Source organism: Rhea pennata, chromosome 8 (genome assembly GCF_028389875.1).
Source record: "Rhea pennata isolate bPtePen1 chromosome 8, bPtePen1.pri, whole genome shotgun sequence".
In the NCBI taxonomy this organism is placed as follows: Eukaryota; Metazoa; Chordata; class Aves; order Rheiformes; family Rheidae; genus Rhea; species Rhea pennata.
The window spans coordinates 25,572,705-25,594,882 of NC_084670.1; the positions used below are offsets into that span (position 1 = coordinate 25,572,705).

At 33.4% G+C, this 22,178-nt stretch overlaps 1 protein-coding gene across 5 annotated transcripts in view; it reads left to right on the forward strand.

Annotated features, from left to right (window-relative positions):
- DENND1B (DENN domain containing 1B) overlaps nt 1-22,178 on the forward strand; it is a 169,268-nt gene that overhangs the window by 131,010 nt on the left and 16,080 nt on the right. For 4 of the 5 annotated variants that reach the window (XR_009959096.1, XM_062581396.1, XM_062581393.1 and 1 more), the window contains 5 exons: nt 5,896-5,986; nt 9,979-10,019; nt 10,863-10,931; nt 13,256-13,312; nt 14,116-14,226. Coding sequence is in view for 4 of the 5 variants with exons in the window: in XM_062581396.1 (XP_062437380.1) it covers nt 5,896-5,986; nt 9,979-10,019; nt 10,863-10,931; nt 13,256-13,312; nt 14,116-14,226 (369 nt within the window). In the remaining variant the exon portion in view is untranslated. Of the gene's footprint in view, nt 1-5,895; nt 5,987-9,978; nt 10,020-10,862; nt 10,932-13,255; nt 13,313-14,115; nt 14,227-16,336; nt 16,402-22,178 lie in introns of those variants that run through there. The other variant, XM_062581395.1, reaches the window with a different exon arrangement.

A 22,178-nucleotide genomic window follows, 5' to 3' on the forward strand; every position in this document is an offset into this window, starting at 1 on the left:
CGGAAACAGGATGAAGATCTCTTCAGGGTCAGTCTGCAACTCAACAAGAAAAATCATGGATCTAGGCTGGATTGATCCAGCCTAGTGGTTGAACTTCACAGTTTTTCCAGCTCTCTTGGATCATGATCAAAGAACCTAAACAACACAGTGCTTGCTTAAATTGGACTTTAATGAGATTTTATTTAAAAATGGTTTCAAACTATACTTGCAGTTTTCATTGCTAGGATTTCTGAAGCACACACATAAAATGTTATAAATTGAAGACATCAGTAGCGACTAGAAGAATATTCTGGCTGATACCTTACAGAGAACAAAGCATTGAATAACATGCTTAGCTTAGTTATAGTTTTATTACAGTGTTTGAAATGAGTTTTTTTTCTTTCATGTTATTTTTTTAGTCTTTTTCTCTCTCTTCATCTCACGACCCTGTCACATGGAAAATGTCGAGACATTTATTGCTAGTTTTTTTTCGTTTTTTTTCTTTTTTCTTTTTTTTTTTTTTTTTTAGGAAAATCAAGGAAAAATGGGATGAAATCAGAAGACTCATATTTCTTTGGTTACCAATACTTGTAATGATTGAGGCATGGAAGTTCATACTTAACTAACCTTCTGGACTTCTTTGAAGATATATTACCTTATAGATAGGAAAAATCATTATATTTAGAATCTTTTAATTTTCAAAAAATAGTTGTATTACTTGGTGTTAATCAGAGGCTAATGTCTAAAGTAAAGATTTATATAAGGATGATAATTTGTGGAAGTCCTGTGGAAATATGTTTCTCCTAACTGTACAAAAGTCAGGAAAATACTGAATATTTAAATTACTTAATTTCCAAAGTTTATAGTTCTGTAGGAATTATCATAGAATCAAGTTCTTTTAATTTTACTGTATTGTATTTTATACCACAATGAATTATGAGTAACAGTTTAAAGTAATAAAGAAGATAACCTGAAAAATTTTGAAGTATCCAGCACTTAAGATTGAGATAAGTAGTAGTGGAGTATGAAAATAGTGTTATTTACTTTTTGCATATTTCAGAGTGCCATAAACTAGCATGAAAATTTCTTAATAGAAGGCTGCTTAGAGCAGAAGTTTCTAATGCTTTGTCACTCTTCTGGAGGTAAATGTTCAGCTGTGAGAAATAGGTTTAGCTCTACTGACATAAATGAGGCTGTCACTATAAAATGGTAGTGGACCTAGCATTTGCATTTTAATACCTGTTTAATTAAAAAAGAATTATTTTATAATTTTATGCCTTTTCCTACTTTTATTTCTGCTTAAGGTAATAATGTATTTTAGAAGATTAAAAAATACTAAGCATTATGTTTATGTATATGTTTTAATAGTAAATATTTTTTCGTTCATTTAGTTTCTGTTGTGATTGTCCCTCCTACTTTTTTAGCTAATCCCCAGACCAGCTGCATCTTCTCCAACTTTTCCCCCACACAAATGAGCTTTTTCCAATGTTGTTTGTGTTCAAAAAGGCTAAACTGTGTTTTACTCTGTTCTTGAAAATGACTAGTCTTTTAAGCAGAAAGTTATTCTTAAAATCAACATTAAACCTAGACCATGACTGACAAGTAAGCTTAATTTGTGCCGTTTTCTAAAATGCCTCTGCTGACCTTCCTCTTTTCACTGTGTTTGTGTATAGTGTGTATCTTTTTTTTTTTTTTTTTCAAATTACTTTGGAACATATTTATTCTTCTAACTTAAATACTCTTAGAGAAATTTCATTTTGGAAATTGTAGTCTTCAACATCATCCGTTTCTACCCTATATTCTAATGTGCTTTCTATTACTGATGTCTCCAACTGTATTATCATATGCCAGTATTCTGTACAAAAATCATTAACTAAACTGTAAATAGGATCACTCCTAAGATTCTATTCTTAAATACCTTTACGGCCTGATACTTTCCCTTTCATCCATTTCCTTTTTGGACAGGTCCATACCCAACCTAAAGTTCATGTACTGTTCTGCTTTTATTTCATTTTAACGAAACCTTTCTGATGAGGCACTTGCAAGAGGCCTTTCTGTGGTCTAGATAAAGTGGATTTCCTTCATCTAGAAGATGAATTGTCACAGAATCTGAGAGAACCTGTATTTTGAAAACTAATGAGGTATATCATTCCATTTTCCCACTTACCATTTTTGGGCCACCAAAATCTGTTTAAAAGTCTCATCAGGCTGTTAAGGGCATACTGACAGACCACCAGTTGTCATAACCTGTTTGTTTTCTGAGCAGAAATACTGAATATTCTTCACTTATGCAATGCTTTCTCTAGTCTGATAGATTCATTAATATGTTTTGGCTTCCAGATTCATGTGCTGATTTTCTCAAAATCATGTAATAGAGATGAATCTGAGTTTTTTTTTTTTTTTTTTTTTTTTTACTTGAACACACTAAATTTTATTCCTCAAGTATTACAGTGTGCATTTCCATATCTCATTCTCACTAACCATTAGACTTCTGTTTCTTTATTCAGCATCATAGTGTTTCAACCCAAAACTGAAACATTTTTTTTTTGGGGGGGGTGCATGCGGGAATGAGGAAGGGTATGTTTTCTTTCAGTCTTAGTCCATTCTCTCTGCCTTATAATTCAGAGATGCCTTTTAAATCAAAGATTGATGAATTCATGTAGTTTGAAGTTGAAGACTATTTATAAGACTCTAAAATGGAATGTACCAAAGTGATTATTCAAAACACATCTTCCACTAATTCACAGAAGTAATTTATGATAAATACCCTAATACTGATTACAGCTGTAGAGACTTGTGAAGTTCCTTCATATACTCTTTGCTGGATAGTTTTCTAAAGCTATCTTTAACTGTCCTGGGGAGACTGCATTTTAAAAGTACTGGTTATCCTTATTCCTAAACTATAAGGATAGAAATTTCTTCTTTTGAAGAAAATAACTATTGTTTATGGGTTAAATATTTTTACTTCCTGATTAAATATGTTACATAAGACATTTTTCTTTCAGATTGAGTAATATTTGTTCTTTTAGACTGTACTTAAGTTACTTCTTTTCTTGTTGTTCTTTACCCCATCTTCCGTACTGGTGTTATTATATATGGTATCTATATACTGACTTTTTCTGAGCCCTAGAAAGGCTTCCATTTAATTAGAATAACACAGAAGGTAGATATTCTTTCTTTCAAACTTCAAACATAGGTAATTAATAGCTGCATCTCACATGTTAAATACTTCTGATGAGTGTCTAGGGAAAATATTAACTTGTTCTTAGAACTAGCAAGGAGACTAATTTAGGAATATATCATTAAGTAATATAATTATATAAATAATATAATCTGCAAAATTCATTGGCATTTACTGCCAATATGCAGGAAAATACTAACTAGAAAAATAAATAATGAATGTAGCATTAGGACATGAAGAATCAGAAGTCTTTCAAAATTGTAAGTGTTAGTAATGTCAAATTTCATATGCAAGCTTCATGAAGAAACAGTCTCTTTCCAGGCTTGTTGAATTGTTGTTTTGTGGTGGTTACTTTTTAGATGTTTTCTGTTATTACCAACTTCTTGTTTTGAATAAGTGGTGAGTTAACTTCAAATTTTTAATCCTGCGTAATTAAAAGATTGGAAGCTAGCACACAAATACCATCTACTGCCGCTTGTCTTTTTCAGCTGTGCTGCAGGATGTTCGGAAGTGTATATGATCTATATTTTATTTTCAGAATTCAAGATTATGTAAGAGCTATGGGAGTTTTGTCTTTAGTGAGCTAAAATCCAAGGGTATGGTTAGCATTTGAACTATTACATTTTAACAACAGTGGGAATCAAGCATGGGATGTCTGAATCTAAAAGTAAGAGAATGCATTGCTTGAACTAATGGGCCAACATTTTCTGAGAGAGTATGGAATTTAGAAAATGAGAGGAGAAAACAATACAGTGTACCTTCAGTACCAAGTGCTATTCTTTCTATGTAGCTATTTAAAATCAACTAATAATAATTGATCATTCAGAAATAATTACTAATGTTGCTACTAGTACAGCTATCATTTCCTTTAGATAATTTCTTCTGTATTCTTTTCGTTAGTGGTTCTCTTTGTCACTGCTTGCATTAAATACTCTATTGAAGTAATCCTGTGAACACAAATTCAGACTCTCAGCCTTCTGTTGATAGGATTTTTACAAAGTGATGAGTATGCCTATAAATCATGTGTTAGTTTATAATGTGGAATGAATTCATAACTTTCCTCAAAGTGATAACGTCTTACAGTTCAAAGGCTGGGTTTTTTTGCATAGCAGTAGCTAAAGATGCTCTTATCTCTTCTTCCTGTGAAATAATCCAGTGATCCCATAGTGGTCTGACCATGAACCAAACCTATTTGGAAAAAAGCCAATCCAGAGTAAAATGAAAAGTAAAATAAAAAGAATTTAGACAAGAAAGAGAAATGGTTATCTTTGTGCTTGCCATATTGTTGCTGGAGTTTTTGTACTCTAAGAATGTAATTTGTTTCGTGTCACTAGTTTGTTCATTGACAAGCATCAGATCGTCACTGACATTTTTTGGATAATTATGATAATATATGACATAGGCAAATAATTAATTATGGTTAGTTGGTATGTACTGTTTAGTACCAGTGAATAATTGTAATTCTTGCTAGAAAATGAACTGTATATAAACAGTGTATATAAACAGTGACAGTGCTTTCTCACTTTATCTTACTCAGACTTGAATTAGCCTTTTCAAAACAAAAATGGATGGGTTGCTTCTTGAAAGAATTCTAAACCTAAAGAATATGCTCATTGTAATTCTTTGAAGCCCATTAATTCTTGAAAAGAATGTATTCATTTCTTCTGAGAGGTTTACTCATTAGTTATCTCATTTCCACTTCCTTCTGATGTATTTGAACCATTTCAGTCTTTATATGCGCTTTTATGTAGATACAAGTGCACATACTCATGCAGCTCTAATCTATGCATAAAGACAGTTATTGGAATAGGTGTCCGCAAATGCACCTAAATAAGTGTTAGTGGGTGAGGAAAAGGCAAACAAATTTGTTAGAACTTAAAAATACAGTTGCATCAACCATGAGCTATGCTCCTTCAGATGGAGAGGATGATAGGGGTCTGCCTTGGCATCATGCCTCCCTTCGTTTTGGCACTTCAGGCCTCACATCCCACATGCTTAAATGAAACAACCTGTAAGTCAGCGTGTGCACTGCCAGCCAAATAGTATTGCTTCCAAGTTGCTGTTACCACCATTTCTGAAACCAAGCCACAGCGATCCTCCTCGGTTTCAGTATGGGTGGTTTTGCCAGTTTACCCTCCCAAACAATCCTTAGATGATCACTTTTCATGTCAGGCACTTAGAGTGGACTTTTAATAGACTTCAGGTAGACATCCTGGCTTATCATTTCTTTGAACTAGAATCGTGAGATGTTTCCAGGTATTCTGAAGGTACTTTTTATGTATATCAGCAAGTTCTGCTTTGGATTCAGTTATACTTACCCACAAGTAGATTCCACAGGGAGATTTGCTTATGATAAGGGGTAAATTTATTATTTCATAACAGAACATCAGGGAATTTCTCAGTTAACTTTATTTGGTTGTGATAGTAAATCCAAAGTTAACATTTATAAGAAAATAAATTAATATATTTTCATGCCATTAGAAAGGTATGATATACATACATGGAGTGAAAACTGTGGAATAAGTTTCAGTGGTATTGTTGTCCAATATTCTGACACTTTCGCAGCTTCTAGTTGCATCCACTCTTGCAAATCCGTCTCCAAACAATATATTATCCTTATGTCATATATTATCTTGAACATGCACATTTAGTTATAATGTACACACTTAATAATATTGTAAAGCAATAGAAGGGCCAACCAGGCATGACTTTTTTTTTTTTTTTTTTAATTTCAGTTTATTGATGGTCGACTATCAAAATTAAATACAGGAAGGGGATTCTCTGATGCTTTTGAAGAAGAAATCACAGCAGGAGGCTTTTGTGGAGGTATGGAATTAGTTTGAGTATTTGTACTCATTGATACTTCTGTAGGAATGGTTCAACATGATTGTGTCCTCATGATGTACTCTAAATTGTAGTAGTAACTAATCTTATTTCTGTTTCAGTGTTTCCATTTGTTTTTGTAAAGGTTTTAGCTGCTGGGACACATAACTATATGTATCTAGTTATGTTGGTATACTAAATGAACGTTTTTTTGGTCTGGGAAAATAATACTTAGATTTCAAGATACAGTGAAATATCACTAGATTCATTAACTTTTAACTGCATGCTTATATTTGATAAATTCTGGGTAAAACGTATTTTAAAAATAATTTCAAAATTCATGCTGCCTAATTCCTTATAGATACTAATTTTTCTGTTTTCCAAGAGCATTTCTATCTTTTTTCACATTAATTATTTCTGTAGTGCAAAGTCAGAGTGATTCCCTAAATTTTTAGAAAAATGTAGCTATCTCCAGCAAATGTGCTACTTCTTTAAAGAGGAAAAAATAATTTAATCTTTGATTACCCTCTGAGAAGGAATGCAGAAAAGATTGTTTGCTTCCTGAATAAAAGTATTATTCCTTGTATTGTTTCCTTCAGTTATATTCACTGACAGTTGTTTATTTCTTTTCACATTAGTTAGCCTACAAAGTCAACCCATATAGAAGAGGCCTGCTAGATCCAATTCTGATTGTTTGTAGGATTATTGAGTAGTTTCCTGTTAGATGTTAGTAACAGTTATATTGTTACTTGAGGAATCATATTTGCTATCAAAATAAGCAGGACACAGCACAAATACTATTTTATGGTCCATCTCGAGAGTAGCGTAGAAGCGTTCCCTATAAATGGGAGGTGAGTGATTTGACTCAATCCACTGAGTTGCAGATGACCTCTTTAGATAGTCTTCCTCTGCAAGACTACTCTTAAGTGAGTGTATTTACCCAGGAGAAGATTTCATCCACACAGAGGAATCATCCACGGGTATGCAGCCACTACCACACCTTCTGTGAAGTACCCTTTTGAACTCAGAGTGCATACAAGACCTTTTGTTAAGGGTTTTTACTCCCTTTTTCTGCCCTCCGTGTCCTGTGCACATAATTTGTTTCTTTCTTGACTAAAGTGTCATTAGTTATGCAGAGATTTACTACTTTTGGCCTTTTCTTAGGGTAACTCATGCTACCCGATAAATAGATTTTAGGCGTTGAGCATCCATTATTCAGATAGATGATGTCAGTATTTGGAGTTCTTTTGCTTGCTGCAGTTGGGGGGTCAAGAGGCTGCAATAAAACTGCACTGGAACTTAGATAAAGTTTGTTTCTTGGCTGTACAGTGATAGCTTGTGAACCGTGTCTCACCTGGGTATGCTCTGGAGGGAATGTGCAGCTTCAATAGCAGTTCTGTGTTAGATTGTGGTGGCTGCTTACTTTTCAAGTCAGACAAGCTATATATTGCCAGGCTGTGGACAAATTGCTTAAGGCACATATTCACTATTTACATAACTGCTGTCTCATTATCATTATGAAGTGCGGGGCTAACAGTATGTATGCAATTGAAGGTGACATTTTGTGATGCTAATGGGGTAGAACTATGATCTCTTTTGAGAGTTAAATCCCATCAAGTTTATAATGTGGACCAAGGTTTTTTAAAAAAATAGGTGAAACCTGCCTCCAGAAAAGTTGCAGAAAGCTAGACTAAGCCATAAACTGTTAAAAAGACAGGTGAATATATTCTGAAGAACAGAGAATATAATTTCATATTACTGAAACAAATCGAAAGTATTTAAGTAATCTCTTTTCCAGCCGGCATTTTCCCACATTTGCAAGTACAACTAAACCAGTAAAGAAAATTAAACCAGAAATTGAAAATTAAAGCTTAATTTTTTTTTTTATAAATAAGTTTTGTTTTCAATTAAGTATTTAAGATTTATTTCCCTATGACTGTGTATGAAACGAAAGTTGTCAGCCCTTTGCATTTTATCCTTGCACCTTTTCACAAGCTTTCATTTTCTGTGATGTGAATTATCCTGTGGAAGTAAATACTAGTTCTGAAGACTTTTAGGTGATTTTCAATACAAAAATATTGTGATTTGTGACTGTTCTATAATATACATTTATTGTTGAATATATTGATTAATCTGTAATCATATGAATTCTACTACAGCAGTCATTTTTTTTAGTTGATCTAATATCATTGGTAGCTGTATGAGGAAAAACAGTGAAGAAGTGAAAAAGCCTTGACTCTCACTTAGTAATAATTTATTTTAAGGAGTCAGCATTTTCATGCTTGAGTCTCAGAAATTTTAACTGTAGCTGTGCATATGCAGTGTTAATGTTGCTTTTTCTGTAAGTGAATGTTTATCTGTTTTATTTACTACCTTCTCTAAGTCTCTCCACCCAGCTAGAACCTGGATAAGTTCTCTGCAATCTTTTGTGATCTCACTTAACTATCTCTAGTCATTGCTTAAGTTATGGGCCCTGAAAGAGGATTCTCAGGTGTGGGAAGAGCCATTGCTGACTCTGCAGGCTAGATGATGTATGAATACTGTTAATAGGAATTTAAAGTTATGAAATGTCAAATTAGAGAAAGTACTTAGAGTTCATTGAATTCACTTCATTAAAACACCAGTAATGGTTACTGTTCACCTGATAACATGTTATTGCATGCTACATTCTCTAGTAATTCAGGGAGCCAAATTGAAGAGGTAAATAGTTATTTTTGCTTTTGGATTGCTCATTGACATTCTTACTGGAGATCATAATGGCATTATTTTCAGCCTTTCCTAAACTGGTATTGCTTTTGCTTGCACCATCATGCCCAAGAGTTTGGCTGTCTCAAAATTGTTTATAAAGAATTTAGTGACATAGGTGGGATTCAGGTTTTAAGTTGAAAGTGTTTTGCTGCCTGGTACAAGTACAAGTCCAAACAGCTCAGTCTTTTCCACTTGCTGGGATACCTGGGAATACGTTTTACAGTAATCCAGTTAGTTCTCAGAGATGTTCTGGGAGAAGATTTGATTGTGTTTTGACTTTCCCCTAGTCAATGCGATAATTCCATGTAGGCCTTTGTTAATTGATTTATTAGAGAGTTAAAGTATTTTTGAAACCTCTTCTTAGAACTCTGAGTTGTCGAGGATATATCTGTATAGTTCCTGTAAAAGTTGATAAGTTGTCTCCAATTCTTCATTCTTGTCAACTTGAATGTCTTATTTGGAACTTTTCATCCATGGTTGGTAAAAGCTCGCAGTATTAGAGTATTCAATGATTTATCATCTGTAAAACTTTTTCAGAGATCAGGGAACCAGTCTTTTGTCCAGGTCAAGCCCCATGGGAAAATAATGTTCATTTCTTCTTCAACCAATCAGTAAAATGTAAGCCTATCCTTTATGGCCAGCTTAGTGAGGCAATAGTCCTCAGTAATACTTCACTAGCACTAAGCTGGTAGTTATCGCTTGCCTCTTAGAGTTCTCTCTTTGTGAAAGAAAGTAGATGCAGTTAATAATTCACAATGATTTTCCCTACACCAGAGATACATAGAGGTGCCATAATCCTCAGTCTTTTCTCTAGTCCTCTTTCTTTTAGATGGTACCATCTGCAGTCCGTGTCATTTTCTTACTTGAAAGTTTACCCAGTGGGATCATTATGCTTGAATGCAGTTCATTATGTATTATTCTTTCCTTTAAGTTGGTGGTTTTCTTCTTAGAATTTTTAGCAGTATGCTATCTTACTGTAGTTTTAATTTCTCTTTATACCTCAATTGGAATTAAAACCTGTATGGCGAAAAGAAATGCTTTTGAAAAGAAAATGGAAAATGTGAAATAAAACATACCTGTTTTTTTTCTTACATATTCTTATCTTGAGCATTCTTGTGTATCTGGGAAGAATGAAATTAATGAATAATCCTCTAAGGGAATTTTTTATGCAGATTGTGAAGAGGGCTGAAACATGGAAAATGTTGAATGTATGTTTGATTTTGTTTTCTTTTATATTTTTATCTCAGGAAATTCAAGATCTTACCAACAGTGGATGCATACAGTAAAGGTATAAACATATTGTTGGATAAATAATTCATTTCTGCAAAAAAATTACGTACTGAGCATCGTGATCTTAAATTTTTGTCCTTTTTATTGATGTAATGGTATAATTTTATTAATTTGTAAGGAAAATATAATCTAAATATACTCTGTATTTGCATTGGTATATGTATTTGGTAAATCAATAATTTTTGTTTATTTAAATAAAATCTCCCATCCACAAAACAAATGCCAAAACAAACAATGTTTTTCTGTCTGCCATCAAGTATTTCACTGCATTCTTTATCATGTTACATTCTATAACTGTCAGTTAGGTGTGACAGTAAGATTTGATATGAAGTTTATCACTTCTAGTAAACAGCAATTTGGTTAATATGGTTTTGTGCAGTTTGACTAACAGAAGACCCTGTGTATAACCTTGTTATTCTACAGGATTAGTAAAATATATTATTTTAGATTAACAAAATTCTTGTGTGATTAAATGAGATACAGTTATTTCTATCAGGTCAAAGTATTTTTTAAGCTACACAAAATATATGATAAGAACACATGAAGAATAGCCATAACTTCTGAATAGATTTTGAAATAGTAACAAAGAATGAAGAATGAAAATACATCATTATGTTAGAATGCATTGATAAATATGTCAGCTATGATAATGACATACTGTAACCCTTGTGTAGCTGTAGACAGTAGGTTGTAGAGGAAACACAGCTGTGCTAATCTTACCAATGTAGAAGGAAGATTGCTATTTCTTTACAGCACATTGTTTGGTTTTCCTTGCTGTTGTCCTAACATTTTCAACATAAACCAGCAGTTATTAAAATATGGGTTTTTTTGTGTATTTCAGAAAGGTGGTGCACTGATCAACACGGCAATGACCAAAGCCACTCCAGCTGTGAAAACAGCATATAAATTTGTAAGATCATCTATTTCAAATAATTAATACGTAAAACTGCCTTAAGTTCCTATGACCTCTGATTCTTCCTAAATACTAAAAAACCTAGGCATTTTATAAGTGTATTTTGTAGAACATTTCAGTCTGCCAAATATTTTTAGCTTTATTCATGTTCTCATAGAGCACTAGAATTTAGATTTGATTTAGAATCTTCCTGATAGTTTGTACATAGCAATAAAAAAAAGCATCAGTATGCGATTTTTGTTTCAGTGATAGTACACGAGGTAGTTATTTGAGTATCATTTATATAGTTGATACACAGCTGAAAACTTTTCCTAAGCTGGTGAGAAGATTAAAATATGAACTCTGAAAATAGTAATTCTAATTTATATTAAGATCCTTTAACACAACTCTGCTATTGCAAAATTAACTTCAGTGTAAATGTAGTGTTTTACAAATGTAAATTAGTATATAATGCTAACATGATGTAGAGAATCTTTTTATTAATGATATTTAGTTCTTACAAGACAAATGGAGTTGTGGCTTAGATGCAATTTTGTTTTGGCACTAAGTGTTGCACTACTAAAATAGATGGGAAGGTGTCAGTACTATATGCAGTGAGTGTTTTCTATCCTCTACTGTTGTAAAGATGATATTTAAATACTCACATTTGACCGTATTTAATGCGGTCTTTGAGCTTTTAAAAGCTTGTCTTAAAAGGCTGTCTAACCAATAGTGCATGTGAAATTAACAGATATTATCCATTATGGAAAAACAGCATAGAATGGTTTAGAAAGAAATGAGAACTAATTTAAAGTTGGATTTTTAAATATGCAGAAAAAGACTTTTGGCTTCATCCTTTGCTTTTCCAAGTGTTTTACTAGTTGGATACATAATAAGTAGTCCTGAATAAATCAGTACATCAGACCACGGTGGTGCATGTTAAGTAAAGTTTTCAAAGAGAATTTTTAATTTCACATCAGTTAAAGAACACAGCAGTCATGAAGAGAGAAACAGGTAAATAAATTAAATGTATTTCATATTCATGAACTCATTTATAATTTAAAAAATGGTTAACAGGTTATCAGAAATTATTCTTCAGATTGCACTAGTTTAGACTGTAGTTATATAATCTTCTCCCAACTTTCTATTTTGATAATTATGTCCTTGATAATAAATATTCTTTAAGTGAACTTCTTTATATGCCAAGAAACACTGGTAACTTCTGTGAGGCTCTGTATATGTTTAAGGTGTTTTCATTTATTTGAGATATGAAATACACATTTCTTAATTACTGAATAACTGATTGGTAGCCTTGAGTAAATAACGTGATTGGTACCATTCCTCAGAGTTAGAACAAAGCACTCCAAAATACATCTAAATGCTGAGTGAGTGTGTGAACTGGAAAGTTAAAGTGAATCTCAGGTTAGCATCTGCTACGTGGCACCCCATTGTGCTGTTACTGAGCTTATAGATGTATGATTTAAGGATCAAAAAGAATCTCTGACCTCTTGAATCAAGAAAGTGGTTTTCTTTTTCAGAATTTCCAGGTACAGAAAAACATAGAAAAATATGTGAATTCCACCTATTTATGCTCTTGTGTATAAAATGATCCTTTTCAAGACTATGTTGAAAACCTCGCTGCTTTTTTCCTGAATTATCCATATTCATATAAGAAAAAAAAAACCCTTCTATTAAGATTAATTTCTTTTTTTTCCAGATATAAAGAATATATGTATTACTTTTTTAGTAGCACAAGTACATGCTATTCTGTATTGGTAATTCGTCTCTCCATTGAAGAACATTCTTGGGTTTGTTTTCTATGCAGCAGTGATCCTTGGCTGCCTATTATAATACATACAGAATTTTCCTCTAAATAGCAGCACTATGCTGTTCAGCAACACTGGGCAAAATCTCCATCTGCATAAGAAATCACTTCATTTCTCTTAAGATTGATGTTGCCCTGCAAGTTGCCAGACTGGAACACTGCAGCAGTCATCTTGAAAATCTTAACATTTTTGCAGCATGCCTTACTGCTAAAATATCCTTTCAAATTTAAAAGACCATTTCAAATAAAGAAGTGATGTAAAAAAACATTTTTAGTCTGTCTTTAGTAATATTAGGGAATTTTTGAGTATGTATATTTCCACAACATTGATGTGCAGGTACCTTAAACATACTGACAAAGCATGAATTACATAGCACGTGTGAAATTAGTGATAAAGGTCATTGTCCTTTATATCGCCAAGTGTAAAAAAAGAAAAATTACCTAGAGCCTCATGAAGCATGTTCTGTGAGTACAGAGAGTTTCTTACAAAGCTGCTTATGCCCTTTTAATTTTCTAGGCAAAAAATCATGCAAGACAAGGAATAAAAGAAGTGAAGAGTAAGTTAAAACACAAGGTAGGTAGTATGCTTTTTACTTACCTTGCTGCTTTTATCAGTTTGAAGCTTATACTTTACAAATCACATGAGATTTGTGTTTTTAATGACTTTTGAAATATGCTTAGCCCTTTTTTCAGCAATACATTTTTCATAACGAGCCCTCTGGCAACTATCTGTCATTCTATGCATCCACTGAAAAATCTCTTTATTGTTTGCATATTTTATCATAGAACAACAGAGGTCTTCAAAGATACATTAACAGGATGTATGTTTTCATAAAGTTGATTGCTTTGATATCGCAATCGAAGCCTTTGCTTCAAGCTGAGAATTTAAGATGGGAGAGTCTTTGCAGTACAGTGTATTTCAGAAGGTGTAGTTGTCTGTTTTGGTTTTGTAAGATGCATGTACAATGGCAATGTTTAAAAATGGAGAAATAGTTCATTTTGCAAAAGTAATATTTCAGAAATAACAGAAAACATATTTTAGGCTTTTTACAGCTGCTTTTTCTACTGGAAATTTTGTTCCATTTAAGATTTTTCTGTCAGGAGAAGGAACCTTTTCTAAGTTTATTTCATTCTATTTTAAGGAAACTTCTGAAAAGATCTCCTAGACATTTTGAACAATGCGTCTTTTAAAAGGCGATGTTGATAATTCAGCTTCTTGAAAAGCTAAATTTGATTTTTCTTACTACAGATAGTATTTTGATGACAGTAATAGATTATAGTAAGATAATTTTGAATGCTTTATGCATGCATAATATAGATGTATATTTGCAGATAATAATTACAAATTAAGGAATTTATATCTGTTTTCTTGTGTAGGAGAGTGAGGAAGAGTATGGAACTTGCAGCTCTGGCGCAGTACGAAGTGCTCCTGTCTATACATTGCATAATGAGAAAAGAGGAAACTCAGAAAAACGGAGGCTTGCACAGGTAAGGCACCTGAAACTTCTGTACTTATTCACGTACATGTGAGGAAAATGTTTTCCACTTACAGTAGTGTATCAGTGAATCTGTTTACTGTTGGTTTTGGACAGTATGATAAAAAGTTATTCTTATAGTAATACTACTGTCATAGTACAGTATTTGAAAGGAGAAAAACAGCTATTTGTATTTCATCTCCATTGAGAGGGAAAAAATAGGAGATTCAGAAAGCAGGTGGATTGCTAGAGAAATGTTTGCACAAAGAAATCACTTATTTGGACAGCAATTACAATTCTGAAACAAAACTTGACTTTCATTAATGGCTGAAATAGCTAGAAGTATTGAAGGGCTGATGTACTGAAAAACTTACTCAACATAATGCATCATTTTATGGATTCTCATTAGAGAAATCTATTAATATAGATCAGAGATTTAATTCAATCTTAGATACTACTTTTAATAAAGGCTTCTTCTAACAAATTCTACAATGTTCATACATCTATATTAAGCTATCTATTTCAGTTTCTTATTCTTATTCAATACATTAATATTGTATTTATAGTAAATTGATTTAGGAGTCAGATGGCCTTTAACATTGCTCAGATAGATATCGTTTGTTATTTTATTAATAAGTCAGCTAGTTAATATGTTGTCGACCTCTTCTCCTTTTGTTCTCAATTCCTTTAATAGTTCTGACTTGCAGTAACAGGTATAGTGTCTCAACTTTGGCAAGTGTTTTAGTATCACCACGTTCATTTTGGCAATTTTATTCCAAAGATACCAATAGATAGTTAGTATAATACACATATAAAAAGATACTTATTGCCAGTAGAAAGATACTATAGTATGTTCTTTATTATACTTTTTACATTATATTGTTGTTGCATGTTTTTAATACATGCAATGAATGTTTATATGTGGATTTTTAATCCATTTCTTCCCCAGATAAGAAGTGGGTAGAGAAATAACATTTGATTTTTTTTTTTTTTTACTTTAGATATTGCAATGATAAAAATCTGAATTCTCTAAGTAATACATTCAGTTTAGTTTTGACCCTCTATAAATATAAAGTCTGTGAGATTTATCAGAAAATTGATGCAATTATTGATTTGTTAAATATTGTTGAAATTGCATGTTAGTATTAAAGTCAAGGGCTATAAATAATACAGAGACTTTCTACTTTAATTCTATAGACAGGTTTTACTTTGTACACGTTTGTTTTTCGGCCAGTAATAAAGTGTACTATGTGCTCTCAGTATATTTTCATATACAGACAAATACGATACTTGCATTTGAAGAACCTATATACAGTAGATTCATGTACAGTCTTCACTGAATGTCACGAGAGACGATGAACAATTCTAAGTATATGAGTGTACAACTTTAACATTGATAACATGAATAGATTCTTAAAATATAGAGATAATGATAACAGATGACTATCATTTTAGTATATAGTAACTTTCCCCCCTCCCCCCACCAATAATACAATTTGGTAGCTTGAGGCACTGAACAGCTTTTAATGCATTATAAAACAACATCCGCAGATTAGCGTAGGTGAATCTACGATTGTATATATCTCTGTAAATACATAATACAGATACGCTTCTTTATAGTCAAGTGAATTTTCATGGGCTGCATTTATTGAAGAAAACTGCAGTGATTTACTCATTTACTTCTTGGTAGTCCTGCATGCTATTTCACCTTATTTACAGTTAGTGCAGGAGTCTAGGTATAAGAAAAAATAAAATCTACCTCAGTACAATTTAGTATTTTTTCTGAGGGCCTGTATTCTGACAGAACACTTGGACTTTTGTATGGTTTTGTGTTCATACAGCTGTATACTGGTGTATCTTTTAATATTGTTGTTGCTCTTATTTCTACCAGTTCTGTTTTATTTTTGAAAACAAGGCAGAAAGAGTGGGTATTAGACTATAATTTAATATACATATCTATATGTATGTACACACACACAGATATATATGTGCGCATAAATATTTATACATACATACATATGTCTGTGCATGTATAGATACAAATGTATGTGTGTATATACAGAGTTTGTTTACTAGCAAGGCTGTGTTACTAATGGCCCTGTGTTTTGCCCTGCTGCGAGCAGTGTCCTGTGTCTTCTCCCCAGCTCTTGCCCTGAATGTCACATGAGCCCAGTGGGCAGGAAAGAACAAATTGTGATTACTGCCTGAGAACTCCGGTCTTGCACAATTTCATTTACCTCTCATTCATGCTGGTCTCACTTTTTCCTCAAATGAAGGAGATATTTCTAAAAACTAACAGACTACTTTTGCTACTCTTATTTTTGTTCTTTTAAGTTTTCAGTTAAGCAAGAAACCTATGTTCTACATGTGATTTTGAAGTCTATGTTTATATAAATTTAGGTATTCACAAGTGTACGTGTATAAGAAAGACTATATTTGATCTTGTACCACTAGTTTAAAACAAGTGAATTTCATAGATTGCTACTGTTGTCAGTTTTAATCTTTTTTTCTGTAACTCTGTCCTGCAGAGGAATCTGCACCAAGCTTTCTAAAATAGTGCCTATCACTGTTAGCAGCAGTATAAGGACAATCCTGACTATTACACAGTAGTTCTTGAACTGTGATAGTATTTAAAACAATCTCTTGCTGCTAATTAAGTTGCGACATCAGTGTACTTGACTACCTCAAAAAAACCTGTCCAAACAAAAAACAAAAGTGAGTGGTCTTACTTCCATACAAGAGAGAATTCTGCATTTTATTGCTCCTTCTTCTATCCTAGAAAATTTAAATAACAAGTTGGTATGAGGAATTTGGTGTTGCACTTTACTTCATGTTAGATCCATGCATTGAGCTTTTCTTCCTTAACTGCTTGGAAACAGTTAAACATAAATACCAACTAATAGTTACCTGAAATGTTATAAAATATTTTTCAATTTAAAGCATTGTATATAATACAGAAGTTTCTTTCACTCTGAAAGGCCATTCTAATGATTGGTTCATAACAATATTCGGGTGGGGGGGGGGAGAGAAGGGAAGGGTTGTCTTTACTGTAGAAAGCGAATCTGCTTTTTACCCCAACAAATAGTAGTTTGTATGCAGGTCTGCTAATTAGTATGGTTATTTCCTGTTTTGTTGATGAGGCTTTAATAAATGTCAAGGGTACAGCCATGAAGATCTCCCAATTAGGCTTTGCGTTTGTAAAACCCAACCCCTTTGCTTTTGTGTGAAGATGACAGTTCCAACTGCAGCCTCAGCCTAACAGGGCTCAAGGGAAAGGATACTTCTCTAGTTTTATTGAAAATGAGGCCAGTTTGGCCCAGTGAGAATACCAGCACTGGTCACAGCGCAGAGCAATTTTTAACAATGAGTATTTACTAAGCTTTATCACTGCTGTTGTAGTTTTATTATATTTTTTTTGCTAGACCTGCAATAGATTAAAAAAAAAATTAACAGTAAATCAAAACAAATTATAGCATGCAGAATAGCTGTCAAAACCTAATCGGAGGATAAATAATTAAATGTGTTATAGCAAATTGTAGTGAACAGCTTGCTCTCCTATAGTTTGAAAGTCCTTCCTCTGAAGAAAGAGAGAACCTGATTGCACTCATGTGTGCATGTGCGCGCACAGACACACATGCACACAAACACAAAATATTAATCTTTGCCTGAGATGAGTTATTCTATCTCTGTAATATGCATTTGAGCTTACTCCTGCTTAGGTTAGCTGTTCTAGGCTTTTTATATGTGTGCGAGCTTAACTATATTGCAAGTCAACATTAACAGATGGATTGCCCTAAGCAAGGGAAAACCACAACAAAATCTAGTGAAAGTGGAGGATTGAAGCTTTTTATTGTTAAGCCTTATTAAAACCTTGGCATGTGCACTGCTGTTAACTGTTTCATGCCTAGATCTAATATGCCTCTGATATGTTGCATCTCCTACATAGATTAGATACATAACATAAATAAGAAATTTCCAGCTAGAATTCTTAAATCTCATGTAAGTATGAGATTGCTTCAGTTTTGTTTGCCTATCTTGCCAACTATATTACTGAGTCCTTTTAACTATTGACGAGGTTTGCTAATATATCTGTTAAACTACTGAGTGCTCAGTTTTGCATAATCTGTCTTAATTCCTTTTCATTATATACAGTCAGGTGAAGCAGATTTCCAGGCAGACAAGGGCCTGAATGCAATGAGATCTCTACAAAATTGTTCAAAATAACTATATATTGAAAAAGAGAGCATCTTTATTAAGAGTATAGATGGAATGTCAGGAAGGCCTATTTGAGGTCACTATATGATCTTTGTAAATTTACTGTCAAGTGATGGGATGGCTTATTAAAAATGGAGTGTTTCAGGATTTAAATATTCCTAATGTATTTAGTGACTAATAGAATATTCTTGCAGATTTACAGAGTACTGACTAACAACTATAAGTTCATTTTATAACTAATAATTTATCAATGCATCTGTGGCTCTAAGGAAGTGTGTATAATACCTGTACCTTTAGGCATGCACTAACTTGCAGCCATAATGAAAACTGGGGCATTTGGATTTACCCGGACTCCATGTGTTTCAGCACTACTTTAATGTTCATATACTGAAATAGCCAAGTGAACTACATTCCATGACTTTGGATTTAAATTCAGTGTCTTAAAATGTTTCTAAAATGCTCATTTTTAGAGTAGCACTTTTACATAAAGGAAATAAAGACTAAGTTTGTCTAAACTTTTTTCTTTGTATTCCTGAACAGAATTACCATTTTTTCCTCCTTTCTAAAGTATGTTACAAATGTAGCTTTTACAGATTTATTGCAGTATCTCATAATAAAGAGAAAATGTAATTTAGCTTGCAGTGGATATACTTGGCATCTGTTCAACAAAGATAACAAGTGTCAGGCAGGAAGATGTGTTCAGAATAACCCTACCTTCAGGAGTGCTCCATTTATCAATACCCTTACAATGGCCAGTAAAATAAATGACATAATCATTAGCTACAAAGGGCTTCCAGTAACTGATTGCCCTCCTAAACTGAAAAAGGTGATGAGAGTCGGCTGTTGTGAAGTTTTTTTTCCCAGAAACATAAAAAGAGCACAGAAGGTTTAGAAATTCTTGTGACCCTGAAATGCTGGATATGCATATTCTATATAACGGAATGACTCCTTTAGAAAAAAGAAAAGAGAAAAAAGCAGACCCCACCCCCAATAATTCCAGAAATACAAAAGCTCAGATTAAAGACCTTTATGTATATTTGAATTCAGATATGTTTGGTACCACATCCATGCCTAATATCCGCAGAAAATAATAGCTTTACAACTGGAGGTAACTTTCACTGTCATTGACTAAAAATATAACAAATTGTCAGATATCATAAACAGTAATAATTAATAAGTTTTTAATGTAAAGCACGTTTCATGTTCAGTGAAAGAAACAGAATTTACTAATTAACTGAAGCTTACTTCAAAATTATATTTTACAGAAAATGTTTGCTTAATGTGGTATAATTTGAAAATATTGTCGATATCATTAGCTGCCTTTAATTTGGAGAAAAATCTTTTGTCTCGGTGTGTCAAGTAAGATCTCTTCATCCTGCAAAACAGTCATTTTTCCTTTTAATTAAAAGTGAAAAATCTAGGCAGCAAAAATTCGAATTGCAGATTACGAGAGTGCCCTCTTGTGGCTCTGATATCTTTCCTGAATACTACAGGCGTACACATATCCTTTGCCTTGTGTGAAACCTTGATTCTTAGGACAGAAGAGCTTTTAGAAATTAAGCAGTACTTCATGCATCTTTTTTAACTAAAAAATTATCTGGATTTTATGTAATTTATTAACTTTAGATGCTTTGGTGTATCACGTGCATTTTTATTTTCAGGAATACATAGTATCAGGTAGAGCTATAATTACCACATTGCTTAACCCTGGCCACCCCATGATATAGGTAGGTATCATCTTTGAATAGTGACAGTGAGTGATTTTCGTTTAGTCAGTGAACACACTGAAGCAGAAAAGAAGCAGTATATCTTTGTAAAGCTTTTATCTTTTATTTCAACATTTTTATCAGTGTTTTCTCTCTCTGCTCCTGATCTCCATGATGCTCCTGATTCTCCATCGTTTTAAGTGAAGGACTGTTGGAAATCTCAGTGACAGAGTTCTGACGTTCGTTCTAGGAATTTAAGCTGTGTAGCTGCCTGCCTTTCTCTGAGTTCTGCAGTAAGCATCTCTTGAGAACTCTCTCCACTAATTACCATGACTGAAAAGATCTCAAAAAGAGTGGAAAAATAGATAAAGGTTAGGAAATTACTCTAGATTTCTTTGCTAGCATTCCTTGGAACATTGGCTTTTCAGGGCAGAATCACCTACACGTCTGCCTCTGATTTATCCTATTGAGAGGCCTTTTAGATAAGTGAAACTGGTGACAGATACCTGCTTTGGATATTATATAACCTATTTTGGCAACCTCTCTGAGAGCCTTTCTCGTAGAAAGTAGACAAGCCATACTGTTACATATATAAAGTTTTATTTTTCCCAAAGGATCGGAAAGAGAAATGCTCTTTCAAGAAATGCCTTTAAAACTGGAAGAAGGTTTCTGTCCTTAACTGCTAATTGAAATATCTGCGTTCAGTTTCTCATCCAGAGAATTTAGTTACATCTTAATATTACAGTGATAGCCTCTGTTTTCATTTGCTTGTATCCTCAGCCATATGTTGCTGAGGACCAAAAAGTGGGACGATGTTGTAGTTCCACCTAGCAGAAGTGAGCAGCTGGAAGAGTTGTACTCAAGGAGTTAACCCACCTGCTTCCCTTCCATGTTGCTTTTGCCTCCTCATCTAAAAGTTTGCAAAACACAACCTTATGTCTAAAGCTCCAGCTCTAGTGCTATCTGTTCACTAACTTTTTCTCTCTCTAATCCTGTACCTTAAAAAAACATCAATTAAAGAAGAATAAAGTTTGTCTGGGGGCAAAATGAGAGAGAAAGAGAAGAAACAGGAAAAGCAAGCCTCTTCTGCAGGAATCTCAGCATCTCCAATGTGAAAGCCTAGGTTCAACCCATCTAATTTTAGATACCTTATTGAAATGCTAAAGTTAGCAGTGGTGTTATCCTAGGCTCTTTCTTCAGCAGGTGGAGAGAGATAGGCATGACCAAAGCACAGTTCAGCCTACCTAAAACCCAGATTACATTGTGCTTGTGCCTGTTTCCTGCTATTTGCAGTTGAGAGATGCTAATTTAGACACCAAAATTAAGTATCTGAAATCAGTGAAGACAAACCAAATCTCAGTGCCCTACGTCCATCTTCCCTAGTGCCTTGTAAAAAAAGACATTCTTCACCTGGACAAAAAACTACTGATGTCAAGCAGGAAGGATTCATCTTAGTGATTAGTGTCTTTGTTTTCCTGCCCATCCACAAAGAGCTTCCCTCAGATCGGCTGGTCTAGTGTCCATTAGTTTGATGTACAGAGTTTAGTGCCGATCGGTTCTTATTTTATCTAATGTTTTGTGATAGTAAGTGTTTCCATTAAATCTTGAACTCTCAGCATCTGTGATGTCTGTGTTTAGGATCACCTTCCCATCATACATTTTACCCTTTGTCACTTGAATTATTCTCTTAACATGTTTGGGTGTTTTGAAAGTCTTTCCTTTGAAAAGAGTCATATGTGATCTACAAACAGTACTTTCAGCCGTGATATTAGCAGGTGATAGTTCTGCTGGTGTAAGGATCTGATTTACGTATTAACTGAAAGATTGATTTAACCAGTAATCTCTATTTTACCTGCTTAGCAGTTATATTAAGAGATAATATATTTCAATCAAATCAACTAGGTTTACAACTGTTCTGAACCACTAAAGTGGCGCGCTGCACCCAAATTATATCCTAGCCTCTTGATTTTCAGGATACCTCAAAACCACACTGCCTTTTCTGCCTTTCAGATGCCTTTGTGTATATACTACATTGACTATTTTT